A 15,032-nucleotide genomic window follows, 5' to 3' on the forward strand; every position below is an offset into this window, starting at 1 on the left:
ACTCTTGGTTTTGCCGCCTTCTTGCAGTACGACTTAGTTTTGGCTTCTCTTCGATTTCTAATTGGGCGACGTCATGAGGTTGCGGAATACACCACATGACACTTTGGAGGTATTGTCCCCAATTATCCGCTAACTTCCGATGAGCATCAATGGCTCCTACATAACTAAGCCATTCTGCAGTGGATCTTTCCTTGTTTATTGCAGTGCGTACATTAGCTCGATAGCGTTGGCGCTTATGTCTCGTTTTCTTCTTACCAAGTTTTTGATTTTTGTTTCTATCAGATTCGAACTCACTTGGTCGATCTTCACTTTCGGATGAGCTGCATGAGGTCACTGTCCTAGGCCTTGAGCACCTTGCTTCCACATTTGGGTGAATATTTGATTCATCCCCCCCATCAGGCTCAGAGTCAGTTTGTTCTTGAGATTCATTGTCAGAGTTACATTGGTCAGAGTCTTCGCTATTGTCAGTTGAGTTTGCCACTTTCTTGCCATCAGGAGTCAAGTGCATAACACCTATCATGTTTATTGGCACTAACGGTGGCATATCTTGCCCCTCAGGTGTTACCCAGCTTGTGCCTCTATTTTCCCATGTGTCTATGGTTGCCGCTAGGTGTACCCAATCCACGTTATCCGACAGGGGATTAAATATTTCCCATGCTGATGATTAGTACTGTTAATTAACCTACGTTAATCATCATGGAAACTTTCAGCTCTTTAGCATAAGTTGGGGTTCTCTGGTGAAGGATGAGTCATCTTTAGAAGGAGGGTAGAGGAGCCTTCAAATTGTAGGCATGGCTAAAATACACCAAATGGGATGGAGTGGATGTCCGGCTGCCCGGAAGGGTGTGAAACCACCCTGGACCTTTGGTTGCAAGAAGTTGGAAAGCCGTTGGGATATAAAGAAGCTGATTTTTTTAAATAAAAAGAAGGGGTGGTTGAGAACGCTTCTTGGCCTCGCCTCAAACTATAACAACGTACACACTCTTCTGCGTGCTCGCTCACCATCGCCTCTCACTCAACTCAACTTAACTCCCTCGTCGACCCACTTCATAGCAGCCATGGTAAGCCTCATAATTAGCGCCTAATCACTCCCCTAACCCTCTCCTATACACTGACTCTACTTCAGATTAGCCGCCTTCTCCCTGTTCATGCGTATTCCAATATATGCTAATCACGCCCTCCACGATCATAGCACGAACCACCCCCCTCCACTTCGATAATTCATCCTAAACTAGATTTAACGACCTCTAATCTTGGTTTATGCACAATGATTAAAAGGAAACGTCTCTGATCTCATCATCATGTACAGTCAAGCTTTCGTAAAGGCGTCGGGGCTGCAAGGCGCGACAAAAACAAAGGCCGCACTCAAGGCCTCACCGAGGAGCAAAAGCAAGAAATCCGAGAGGCATTCGATTTGTTTGATACAGATGGTTCAGGTGATTAAATTAATCACACAGTTAATCATCTCTTGATTTTGATATTACCCTAATAATTATAATAGTTGCATCGCGTTTACATAAAACATTCTGTCAAGATTAAGCTGCTGCTCATTCTTTAACTCCACATGATTAACTGTCTGGTTAATACAATAGTTCTGGATTAATACTATAACCTTCATGAATCGGTGGCTTTTTCTCGGTAATTAAGGCTGATGTTTCACCCCCCAAAAAAAACATTTAATTGTACAGGCACTATTGACGCTAAAGAGCTGAAAGTTGCCATGAGGTAGGTTAACTAAAAAAACTGAATCTTATATCTGTCTTACACTGAGACTACATATGCTTGATTAATCATCGTTAATGTGCTCAATTGATCATTTTGATTTTCAATGATGATACAGAGCCCTGGGATTTGAGCCGAAGAAGGAGGTGATTAATCAATCGGCTTAATAAAACTTTCCATCTAAGCTAATATACATCAATAATTATGTGATAATACCAACATGTGTGCTTTTCTCGGTGTTTTTTTTGGAACCAAATCAACATTGCAGAACGTCTTAGATACTAATCTCCGCAGTTAATGTAGGATTAGACGTAATAGTAGAACTTCTTACCTACTAATCTCCACAATTAATGCAGGATTAGTGATAGCATCAACGCAGTTTTCTCCGTTTTCCCAGGAAATTAAGAAAATGATAGCCGACATCGACAAAGATGGCAGTGGGACTATCGATTTTGAAGAGTTCTTGCAGATGATGACAACCAAAATGGGAGAGCGAGATTCCAAAGAAGAAATTATGAAGGCCTTCAGGCTTTTTGATGATGATGAGACAGTAAACTCTTTTAACACTAATCATCTGAGCTTAATTATCATCACAATTAATTTATTCATGTAGTTTAAAGAGTACATTAATCACGTATAATAATCACATCTCGATGATTTAAATCGCCTATGAATTCTCATGGAAATAATCATTTCTCAGTTAGGAGATATGAATCACTTGTGAAATACTGTGATTACAATAATCACTTATTAGTGATTAGGGTTACAACATCGACAATGGTGTCAAGCTCATTTAGTATTAATCACGTAGGAATTACTCGAAGAAATAATCATTTAAAGTAAGGGATATTGATTATCGTTGTAATGAATAATTAGGCGATGTGAATCACTTGTGAAATATCATAGCAATAATCGTTGATAGTGCCGCACTATAAAATCGGTAATTAGTATTACACTATAATTAGTAATTAGTTTTAAACAATAATCATCTATAGTCTTACACTACAAGTAATTAGGATTATATTAGTAATTAGGATTATAATAATGGAAATTAGGATCTTCAAGGACATTAAAATAATAGGGCATCTAAATATTCTTCTTCAAGATAGGAGGTGGTACATTAATTATTTGGAATAACATGATAATTTCTTGATTAAGATATAATAGTGTATGTCACTTGCTACATTGAACCATATAATAACACTTGAATCACAATTAACAGATGATTTTCATCTATTACTAAGAAACTACATGTATGCCTCAGGGTAAGATATCCTTCAAGAACTTGAAACGGGTCGCCAAGGAATTGGGCGAAAATATGACAGATGAGGAGTTGCAAGAGATGATTGATGAAGCAGATCGTGATGGTATGTGTTAGTAGGACCTCTAATTGTCGCAACAATTTTTTAACATCATAATCACTAAGATAACATAATTCATTACTAAAAAAGCCCTTTTGTTTTTCATTTTGTACCTCTCTATTCAATGTGCTCTAATCTCATTCTCATAACATTAGCTGATCCATTGATTTATTATAGTATACTTTCTACCTCATATAGAAAGGCTAATCTTGAAATCTCAATCCATTATAGTAAGCAATATCTCTATAAGGTTGATGCATCTCTATATGTTTAATATTGCATCTTTATATAGAAAGGTTAACCTTTAATAGCAACAATCTCAATGTCTTAAGCATTTCTATATGTTTAATGCATCTTTACATGTATATGAATATATGCAGCCTTACTTGTATCGATGATATGACCTTAGGGTTGACTTTTGCACCTTCAATGATATGTCATTTAGGGGTTTACAAGTTATCATTTTCAATATACCATGGCATATTTTGATAACATGGCTGTGCATATTGTGGTCTGTAACCAGGTGATGGAGAGATTAATGAGGAAGAATTCTACAGAATCATGAAGAAGACAAGCTTGTTCTAGTGAAGTAAGTTGTCATTGTCCTAGAGCTAGAAGTGCAATGTAGCACTTACAAGTTTCCATGTATAATAGCTCTAGTGACGTAAATAATAAGGCTTATTGATTTCATAATGAGTAAGTACATGAGAGTACCAACAGTTTGATGTTGGTTAAATACTCCAAAACATTTTATGGCTTCTTTAGTACATGCCCTCTCTCTCTCTCTCTCTCTCTCTCTCTCACACACACACACACACACACACACACACACACACACACGCACACACACATACACACATGTAGGCATACACACACATACACATGCACACACATACACATTCACACACACATGCATGCATGCATACACATTCACACATACATGCATACACACACATCTAGTGGATACCATCACTAAGTAAGTGCACATGCACACATGTTCGTATACACACACTTATATAGATACACACACACACATTCACACACACATGCATGCATACACACACATCTAGTGTGGATACCATCACTAAGTAAGTGCACATGCACACATGCTCGTATACACACACATATATAGATACACAAACACGTTTACTAATATACATATCTCAGTGTGGATATCACCACTAGTAAGTTTCTCTCTCTCTCTCTCTCTCTCTCTCTCTCTCTCTCTCTCACACACACACACACACACACACACGTGCATGCATGACACTCATGTCCTAGTTTGAATATCACCATAGAGTAATTTTTTGTTGGCACTATCCATATGAATGTTCAATATCATACAAATGGAATGATAAATAAGCTTCTCTCATTTATATGGGCCATACCACATGTTAATATGAGAACAATAATCTTAGTGCTAGTCTTCCAAACTTTCTATTCACAAACACAAAATCTAAAACCTTGCTTAATATTGTGCATGAATCTTACTTGATACATGGGCTTTCCCACCTCCCTAATTCCCAAATCGATGCTTGCCTCTTGCATATTATCGTTTGGAATAATATGAGAATTTAACTTTACTAATTTGTGAAGGTGTGTTTTTTCTCTTGACTTTATATGCGTACATCTTGCTCTTCCCACTTATTGGTGCTAGTCTCTTTTGGATCCTTTACAGAGTAAAATCCCCATGTCCCATAGTGGATGTATAATCACTCCTTTTAGTGTTTAAATATATACTAAAAATATTCACTCCTTTTAGTGTTTAAATACATATTAAAATTAATCAAGGGTCATTTTTCCAAATTATTATTGTGGATATGGTTGATTTTACGAGCATCACCTTTATCATCAAAATTGAAGGACAATGTTACTTATTCACACCTAGGGCATTCTTAATTAGTTAAGGTAATCTAGCATTGGTCTTTCTTCATCAAAATATTGAAGGACAATGTTACCTTATTCACACCTAGGGCATTCTTAATTAGTTAAGGTAATAAGTAATTGGTCTTTCTTCATCAAAATATTGAAGGATATGTTTACTTATTTACACCTAGCCTCTAGGAGATTCTTAATTAGTGAAGGTGTCATTGGGTGGATGTATGGTAAGGGTAATCACTTTCATTCACTCTCAAAGAAAATAGGATATCCATGCAAGAAGCAAAACTCACGAGCAGGGTATCTCAATTGAGATATGAACATCACTCATAGTTTGACACATGTCCCTCAAGCTAGTAGCCCAATATCTCAATCAATATCCCAACCATTACCATGCCATCAACCTCAAAAGGGCTCATGTATCTTGATCAAGGTCCATGTCACTAAAACACATCACTGACACTTGGATATCTCGATCGTGACACTAAGTCAATTGAGATCCATGTCAATCCACAAGAGATCTCAGTTGACATATGCACAACTACCCAGTTGAATGTACATTCAACATGTACTGTGATGTTGGATATAGGGTTGCAACAATGCACACACACACACACACACACACATGGTGGAGAAGCTCAAGAGAGCACACAATGAGATGATAGATATTGATTGTGTGATGTACAAAAGATGTGTGTGTGATATAGGGTTGCAACAATGCACACACACACACACATGGTGGAGAAGCTCAAGAGAGCACACAATGAGATGATAGATATTGATTGTGTGATGTACAAAAGATGAGAAGTATACCCCAAGATGGGTGTATACTATCATCGGCGGGGAAAAAACCTTCTAAAGAGGGAAAAAGTTCCCTGGCTCATCCTAGTGTGTTCACACACATCACTACCCAATATGGTTATAAATCCCCCCTAGGAGTAATGATGTGAACAACAAGGGGTGAGCTGGTAGTAGAAGTACAAAGATGTGCCAGGCTCTTTGGACTGATAGGGAGCCCAGACTAGTCCCCAAAGGGAAGTAAGCTTAAAGCTTTGCAAAAAGCTTTAAACTTCTCTCGTGGGAGAGCCTTCGTGAACAAATCTGCCGAGTTGTCCTATGTTGGCACATAAGCCAAGCTGATTTCCCCTGCAGAGCATCTCTCCTTGACATAATGATAGTGCACCTCAATGTGCTTTGTGCGAGCATGAAAAACTAGATTCCTTGCAACTACCATAGCGCTTTGACTATCAGTGAAGATGGTAGTGGATGAGGACTCGCCAATACCCAAATTACCCAAATCAGCAAAATAAGGTGGTGAAGCCAAACACACTCAACTGTAGATGTGTAAACGCTGCCTTGTACTCAGCTTCATAGCTAGAAGATGCCACAGTGGGTTACTTCTTGCTGAGCCATGATATACATGAATCACCAAGGCAAAAGCAAAAACCACTCGTGTGTCATAACATCCAATTGAGTCTAAGTCTGTAAATGTATGCAGCTGTGATTTACCCACTTGTTGGGATAAAATAACCCAATGTGCTTGGTGCCCTTTAGGTAATGCAGCACCTATTTGACAGACTACCAATGCTTTGTGCCTAGGCTATATATAAATCTTCTCAACATTGAGACCACATACTGAATGTCAAGCCTAAATCCCATGTATCATTTTTGAGTATCGAATCATACTCAGATTACATAGCACTCATCCAATTTTTAGATTCCCTTGCTTCATCAAAGGAGATAAGTTCATCTTCATCACATAAACTAACAATAAGAGCATAACCTACATCAACAAGAGATGCCATGATGAGAGCCTGCACGTGTTCTACTAGGCAAGCGAGTGACCAATTTGTTGTCACGTAGTGTTTGCACCAGCCATTTTGGCATACTTTTAGACTCATCAATTTCCCTTCTTTCCTCAGCAATTGCATCATCCACATTTGCCTCATCGATAGGCTGATTTGTGGGCTGAAAAACATACTGATTTGTAACCTTTGTGGGTTGATTTTCAGCATTTCTTTGATTACCCAAATGCTCTACATCAATGTGTCTTGCATTGAACAATGGAGGGAGAGTGTCAATATGTCCTGCGAGCATACATTTTGCTATTTTTTACATGAAAGCAAGGGCTGAATTGCATCTTTCACAAATACAACATCTCTACTCACAAGAATCTACTCAATAGCGGGATGATAGAGATGATAATCCTTACTCTCCGAGCTGTATCCCACAAAAATACATTTAACAGCCTTATCATCAAGCTTGCTATGAATTTGCTCAGGCACAAGTGCGCAAGCAAGACAACAAAAAATGTGTAAGTGAGCCACAGAGGGCTTTCTGCCATTCCAAGCTTCAAAAGGTGTAATCGTATGCAAAGCCTTTGTAGGACACTTGTTCAAAACATATGTTACACACATGCCTACTTCTAGACTAAAACCATGAGATAACTCTTGACTTTTGACCATACAACATGCCATCTCCATGAGAGACTTGTTTTTACGTTCAACTACACCATTTTGCTGAGGTGTATAGGGCATAGTACATTGGTGTTTTATTCCATGATCAGCCACGTATGTATGAAACTCCTTAGCCATATAATCCCCCCTCGATCAGTACATAGGGTACCAATCTTGCATGCAGAAGCATTTTGAACCATAGTAGTGTACCTAAATCACAAAAAAGCCTCTGAATTTTGTTTCAATGGATATACCCAGGTATATTTGGAATAATCATCAATGAATGTGACAAAATAGAGGTAGTCCCCAATAGATGGTGTCCTCATATAAGGACCACATACATCACTGTGTATATGCTGCAATTTTTGGATAGCTCTAACTAAACCATCTTTGGGAAATGATGCCCGCTGCATTTTTCCAAGAATATAATCCTCACAAATATGTTTGATAGAGGCTTCAAGATGTGGTAGCTCAAACACCATGTCATGTTTATGCAAATGCAACAAACAACCAAAGTTCAAGTGACCAAAGCGTGTATGCAACAGTCTAGCATCACCCATTGCCTTTGTGGAAGAAACTGTACATACAACATGCCTTTGTCTTTCATATGCATCTAGTATGTAAATTCCATGAGACAAAGTACCAGAAGAAACAATTGTCTGGCCGTCACTACGATCATGAACAATACATTTGTTGTACAACTAAGCCTTAGTAATGGTGGCAAAGACAGAATTTTACTCGTAAGATGTAGAGATCGATGTCGTTGAAGTGTAGCTTGTAGACTGAATTCGGCATGGTGAATGTCTGTTGATGCTTTCTTGTGTATCTGCATATCTGCGCTATACTAGATTTGACAAAACTACTCCAAAATCTGATGAAGAATAGTGCAAATCTGCTCCCTGAAGTTGTATGTGCAGAAAACCAAAAACCGTGTGAATAGCTCCCAAAATGTGTCAAAAAAATCAACCCACAAAACTATAGCACAAAGTACTACACATTTTACTCTTTTTTTTGGCATCCTATAAACAAGTTTTGTACCCTAAGGCTAGATAGTCAGCACCCCATTATGGGTTTTGTACTGATCTTGCCCAATTTGCAAGAGTGAGAAGGCAACTCTAATTAGGTTTCGCGAGGTTGGGAGCTCCGTCGGGAGCTTGGAGGCTTCTTTGGAGGGAGCAGTTGTTGGGGGAGGGGGATTGGAGAAGGGAAGGGTTGAGTGGAGGTGCGTCAAGGAAGTCGGATGATAAGGACTGATGGAGTAGCCGAGGTTGAAGGTACATCATTATCAGAGATAGTGGATGGAGGTTGTACTGTCACATCTCCCTCCCAAATATTTGCTTTCCCTTTGTCCCACGTGGTAGTAGTCGTGGTGACAATGGAGGCTTTCTTGGGCCGCCATTGGAATTTTTGGGGTTCCAGGATCACGGGAGTAGGAACTGTGCACCTTAGTTGTCGCGGTACCCAGATGTGTCGATTTCCTTGATAGAAGTGTTGAGCATGGAGGAGAGGCTTAGGGATCCACCTCTAGGTGGGCAGTGTGAGGGCGAGGTTGGTGGCGATGATGGTTTTGCTATGTTGAAGGTCTTTACTGGGGGTTCTCCTCTGCATCTTGTGCGCTTGGGGTTGTCTTATGGGAGGGCAACATGAGGTACGAGTGGTTGGTTTTTCCGGGGTGAATGGGGGGAAGGGATCTTCGGGGGATCCACAGAGTTGTAGCACCCGCATATAATAGCCTTTGGCTGCAAGGGCCTTTTTGGATGCCCAGGTGTGAGGATTCTTGGGTTGTGTGCATTGGGGCCAAAGTTGTACCTGCGATTGGTTAGTCTTGTTAGTGGGGTTATCAGTGGTAGTGGCCTCCTTGTTGTGGGTTTGTTGAGGCGAGTGGGTATTCACTATGGGGGGAGGGGCCTCTTTTTGGGTGATTGTGGTTAGTGTTGGATGAGAGTGGTCGATTTGGGGCTGGTGATTGGATGCCAAGGGTTCTTTGTCTATCATCAAGACTCTAACTTGGCCTGAGGTTAGTTTACAGGGTTGCCATCCTTGCATCCCAATCAATTTGACATTAGTTGTGTCCCATACATCCATGCCCTAGCAGGTTCTCGTTGCATGTTGTTCCTATAGGTACCACATAAAACTTTCCTTCCAAGGGGTTATTGCTAATGTGAAATAGAGTTGTAATTGTGCATAAACATTGGATTGATTATAAAGCAACAGTACTGACCTTGGCCGGGGTGTTCATTTAAGGGTGAGCTCCCAACAGGGAGTGCCACGTGTCATAGGACATCAAATTATGATTGGCGCCTATATCAACAAGTTCTAATTTTTGTGTGAAACTTGTCAGGGTGGTCATTCCTAACCATAACTGCACAGTTTCACCTCCTAGTCTTCTTCTCTCTAGGTCCACTATGTGGACCATGTTTACCATGATGTTTTTTCCCCTAAGTTTTGCTTGCCACTCTTTTTCTTCGCATTGTGCCATTTCTTTCATTTCCTTGTGATGTATCTTTTGCTATTTTTTTGTGTGAATGGCCCTTAATGTGATTTCAGTGTGAGTGGGCCATAGTAGCATTTTAGTTTGCTATCGTTGAAATATCTCACCATCTTGATGTCGTCAAGTGTTTCTATGTGCACTGCGCCTTGCGGGGTTATTTCAATGAATAGGAAAGGTCCCAACCCTATGAATTGATGTTGTTTTTTTGTGGTTTTTAGTGCTATAGAGGAGGACCATATCTCCCTCACCCATTTCCTTGTCTTTGAGTTGGTCTCATCAAACCACTGTTTACGCCTTAGCTTTTTCACAATCATGCTGTACATAGCTAGGAGGCATGTTTTATCAAGCCTTTCAAGTTTCCGTGAGTTTCTCCTGTATCACAATTCTTAGGATGGGTACTAAGAACTCCATAGGCATGATCGCTTCAGTACCATAGGTAAACTGAAGGGCGTTACGTTTATGGCTGTCTTGTACGCTGTGCGATACGCCCAGAGCAGTTGGCAGCTTTTATTCCAATAGTTTTGCCTAACCTCTACAATCTTCCTCAAAATGGCACAAAGGACTTTATTTGTGCTTTCGGCTTAGCCATTGGCTTGGGGATAGTAAGGTAAGGATTTCCTGCTATGGATGACTAAGAATTCTTGTAACAAGAATTGTGTCACTTCATTGATGAAGTGTGTGTCATTGTCACTCACCAGCTTAAGAGGGCACCCAAAGCAAGTGATCACTGACTTGTAAAGGAGTTTCATTGTGGATCTCGTGTTAGCCTTGTGGATAGCCCTAGCTTCGACCCATTTGGTGCAATAGTCCGTGGCTACTATGATGTATCGCACTTGAGTGTGCCAAGTCACCGAAGTAATGAGTCTTATGAAATCAATGCCCAACTTCTCAAATGGTTGTAAGGACACGACCGAGTTCAGAGGCATTCTATCCTTAAATCGTGGAATTTTCACTCGTTGATTGGTATTCATCACATCATTTGGTGTATTCCACAGCATGCATCTCCAAACAAGGTGGGCCACCATAGTCCTGCTAGGATGATTTTTTGAGCAGTAATGTCTGCTTGAGAAGTGTCCACCCACACTCCCAGAGTGGGCATGTTCTAGAAGGAAGACATATTCATCTTATTGGACATAACATCTTATAATATGTCTTTTCCCTCCCTGTAAAGTTGCCCTTCAATCAACTGATATGGAGGAGCTTTTTTAATGAGGCGTCTTGCCTGGTTCCTTGTTTGAGGAGTGGTCTGGTGGGTAGGCCATTGGTGAGGAAGTTTGTGATTTCCTCTCTCCATTCTGGAATTAAGAATAGCTGGAACAAGGCAGCATCTAGAAGGTTGTCATTAGCACCCCCATCGGTGGTTCACCATTGTGGATGGTGACATATGGTTTGCCAAAACATGCTGTGAGCATTTCCACACTAAACGTGAAGTCAAGCTCTAGCAAAATTAGTAGCCATCTGGTGATTTTACTGATGGTACAGGGTCTATTTACAAGGTAAAGGAGAGCTTGATGGTCTACAAAGAAAATGAACTTAGTTGCCAAAGATAATGGCAAAACTTTTTAACCTTGTAGACCATGGCTAACCCCTCCCTTTCTGTGGTGGTATAGTTTTGTTTTACCTCGTTTAGTTGGTGACTGCTGGCAAAGTTAATAGGGAAATCCTTTGCCGGGTTGAGCTAGTACGCACCCAATTCCAAAGGCGGAGGCATCAATGTGAATGTGAAATATGATGTCCCTATTGGGGGACCTCAAGATGGGGGCACTTGCCAAGGTTTTTTTCAGGGTATTATATGCCTTTTGGCACTCGTTTATCCATTCAAAGATTATTGTCAAAGATTATTGGGAGTACATAGAGGGGACGAGCAATGTCGGCGTACATGAAGATGAAACGTTGATAATACCTGACATGTCCCATGAAGCACTGGACTCCTTTTAAATTGGTCCACGAAAATGGTAGCTCAAGAATGAGGTGCACCTTGTTGTCGTCCGTGGAGATTCTGTGTTTTGAGACAATGTGTCCCAAGATTACTCCATGCCAAACCCAAAATTGACACTTGAGAGGATTGAGAGAAATTCAATAGAGTCGGCATCTCTCTAGCACTTTCCACAAACACGCTAAATGTGCTTTCCACGTAGAGTTGACACAGAGGTCATCCAAGACTTCTAGGAATTTCCAAAGATATTCCTTATAGTCCATGCACATTAGGCATTGGAAAGTGCATGGGGCATTGGTCAGCCCAAATGGCATGACACGATATGCATACGTGTCCCACTCGGTAGTAGTGAAAGCTATTTTATGTTGATCCTTTGGGTCGATCAACACACTTGATTATTGTAACCCAAAAATCTATCAAGGAAGTTGTGGGCTTCCTTTCCCGCGACTCTCTCAAGCACATGCTCTATGAAAGGCAATGGATAGTGATCCTGTATTGTGGTAGCATTGAACTTTTTGAGGTCTATGTACACTCGTACTTTATCGTTCTTTTTGGGCACTATTACTATGGGCAAAAACCATTCTATGTGCTCTATTTGTAGATGAATCTGGCATCTAGAAGTCTTTCTAATTCCTCCCAGACCATCTTGGAGTATTTGGGGTTCATAGGGTACACTCTTTGCTTCACTAGTCTCACTTCCTCTACCATGGGGATGGTATGTTTGACTACTTTGGGAGCTACACCATCATGTCTGTGTACTTCCATGCGAAGAAATCTTGGAATTCTATGAGAAGAATGACCAGGTCTTTTTCTTCTTCTGTGGAGAGGTCTTCCCCTATGTAGATGGGTCTCAGATCTTCACCTGGGCCTGCCAAGTTAATTTCTTTAACTTTGGCCATACCATCATAAGATGTTGTTGGCTCTCCATCATGGGTTCTTTGGGCCGAGTGATATTGTACAAAACAATCGGCCATTGTGAAGGTAGTCTCCTCACAGCTTTTTAGTGATTTCTTCCTCTATCAGTTTTTGGGCTTCTTTTTCTGTGAACGCTAACTTTTAGTTGTGTGCCTTGTGCGCGGAGTGGAAAAGCTTTTAAGGTTTAGGTTGGGAATCAACAGGTTCCTTGGGAACATTGGCGAGCTCCTTCTACCAAACATGGGAAAAGTAATCATGCATGTCAACAACTCCAACATATTTTAGCCAATGTTCTTTCGACTTAATCGGGAAGACATATGCATCTTTTTCAGGAAAACCCTTGGATTTACGAGTTTCACACAAATGGTCTCTCGTAAATGATTCTCCATCACATTACCACTCTCATGCTCATGGCTTGTGGGCGTCGAGCATGCAGGTGGCACTTAGCATGGATTTCCTGCTTGTCAGCCGGTAGCAAATCTGGTATTCATGCATCTTGGAGGTATGTCCAAGGTCGCAAGGATATGCATCCAATTCTCAGAGTCCTCTGGCTCTGGAAGGGGTGCAATGCAAATACTTCACTATCTCGTTTCTCCTCGAGCATCTTATGTGGCATGTTTGGCATAGGTGGATTGCAGTGGATCGGGTCATTGTTATTGAATCTTCTACTAAAGGTCGGCCACTCATAGGATGGACTTTCCAAGTGCGCAGGTTGGCTTTTATTGTTTGATCTTCCTTTCGGATGTAAATATGATGTGTCCCAATCGTGCAATCGTAGAAAATAGGCTGTTGGCCAAAGTTCATCACCACAAAGGTTTGGCAGAAGTTTTGCATCTTTATCTTCAGATCTTGCAGGCCTATCGGCCTTGCAGTGGCTCCTTCAGTAGGTTTCACAAGTAATGTCGTATCATCCATGGTGGTAGGTGCTCCCCATTTTTCCCAGCATTGTTTGTTGGTAGCAATTTTCACTCCCGCTCCTCCATCCAGGGGGATGGCGATGACTTGAAGGCCATTGAAAGTTATGGCTAGTGCTGCGTTGAGTTCATCTCCTTCCAAGTATTGCCCTAGTTTGTTGACTTGAATAGCGGGGATGCCGGTGATTCCTTGTGGTTTTATGAATCTATCCTCAACATCAGTCTAGAGGTTGCTAATTTTGTGGGCTCTTGCATTCCTGCTCCTAGGCGTCCTTCCATCCAATCCTTCAAATCCTTCCATAGACTCGGGCTAACTTGGAGTAAGGTGCCAATAGAGATTTGGATTTGAAAAGATAGGAAGGAGGAGATAACTGCAATGTCTCTAGGAATGGATGTAGTTTCCTAAGCTGGATCACCCTTGCTCGTGTTTAGGCTCTTGTAGGTGTAGGGTGACTTCCGTGTCTGTTCTTTTTGGGTGACCGTCTCTCAGGTTTTTGAGATACTCTGCAACCGGGTTTCCCTTGTGAGGGGTATCCATAGCTGTTGGTGCTACCATTCGAGGAAGTCTCTCAGAGGGTGCTTGGTGATGGGAATCTCTATTATATTCTTGGGCTTCCTTAGTTGGTCTTGTGTCAGGAATTGAGGGAAATTCTTCAAGGCATGTTGTTTGAGGTTCCTCCTCCAGTTGAGCTTGATAGTCCCTGACCAAATCTTGATCCGCCTTCAGCCTTTCTTTCTCTTCAATGAGATTAGGATATCGAGCAACTTCCAAGGCAATTGTTTGTGTTCTACCTATCCTCTGACAAGAGGGGTTGAAGAAGGTAGCATGTTTTCCTCATTAGATGAGGAGGTTGACGCATTGGTGGTTGTCCCATAATCGGACCCACTCTTTATGACCACGCAGCTATCCCCCTTGCCTATCTTTGTGGCCTTCTTCTTTCATGTCGCCTTATCACGCGTGCTTGTTTCGGGACTTCCTTATGAGATAGAACTTTTATGTGGGTGTCCTTGATTTTGCGAGATCTATGCCTTAGTTGTAGGCAGTGTGAGCTACAATCCTTCTTCTCCTTTGCATTCTGCTAATTGCATTAAGAGGGACTGTATGGATAAAGCCATCTCATACACATAACAAATTAATGCTAGTGCTAGGATTAGCTTCATGTGTTTTCCCCATTGCGCTTGTTCTTAGTGGATATTCCTTGTAAATATGGTCTAATCCACACATTGTGCATAAAGGAGTTAAGGTGGAGGTACTCACAGGAGTACTAGCCATCCCTTTTTTTGACCGGACATTCAGCTACTCAGTGAGGTCCTCCACAGTAATAAAATTGCAGGGGTGGTCATTTAGCCATATTATTC

At 41.0% G+C, this 15,032-nt stretch overlaps 1 protein-coding gene across 1 annotated transcript; it reads left to right on the forward strand.

Moving 5' to 3' along the window:
* The first annotated feature begins 982 nt into the window (after positions 1-982).
* LOC147641616 (caltractin) lies at positions 983-3,851 on the forward strand. Its single transcript, XM_086814904.1, has 7 exons — positions 983-1,061; positions 1,310-1,436; positions 1,689-1,725; positions 1,841-1,868; positions 2,120-2,272; positions 2,987-3,089; positions 3,607-3,851. The coding sequence occupies exons 1-7, from the start codon at positions 1,059-1,061 to the stop codon at positions 3,666-3,668; spliced, it is 513 nt and encodes a 170-aa protein (XP_086671030.1). The 5' UTR covers positions 983-1,058; the 3' UTR covers positions 3,669-3,851.
* Positions 3,852-15,032: the final 11,181 nt, after the last annotated feature.

Source organism: Cibotium barometz, chromosome 1, assembly GCF_041138505.1.
Source record: "Cibotium barometz isolate CiBa-2024 chromosome 1, ASM4113850v1, whole genome shotgun sequence".
Classification (NCBI taxonomy): domain Eukaryota; kingdom Viridiplantae; phylum Streptophyta; class Polypodiopsida; order Cyatheales; family Cibotiaceae; genus Cibotium; species Cibotium barometz.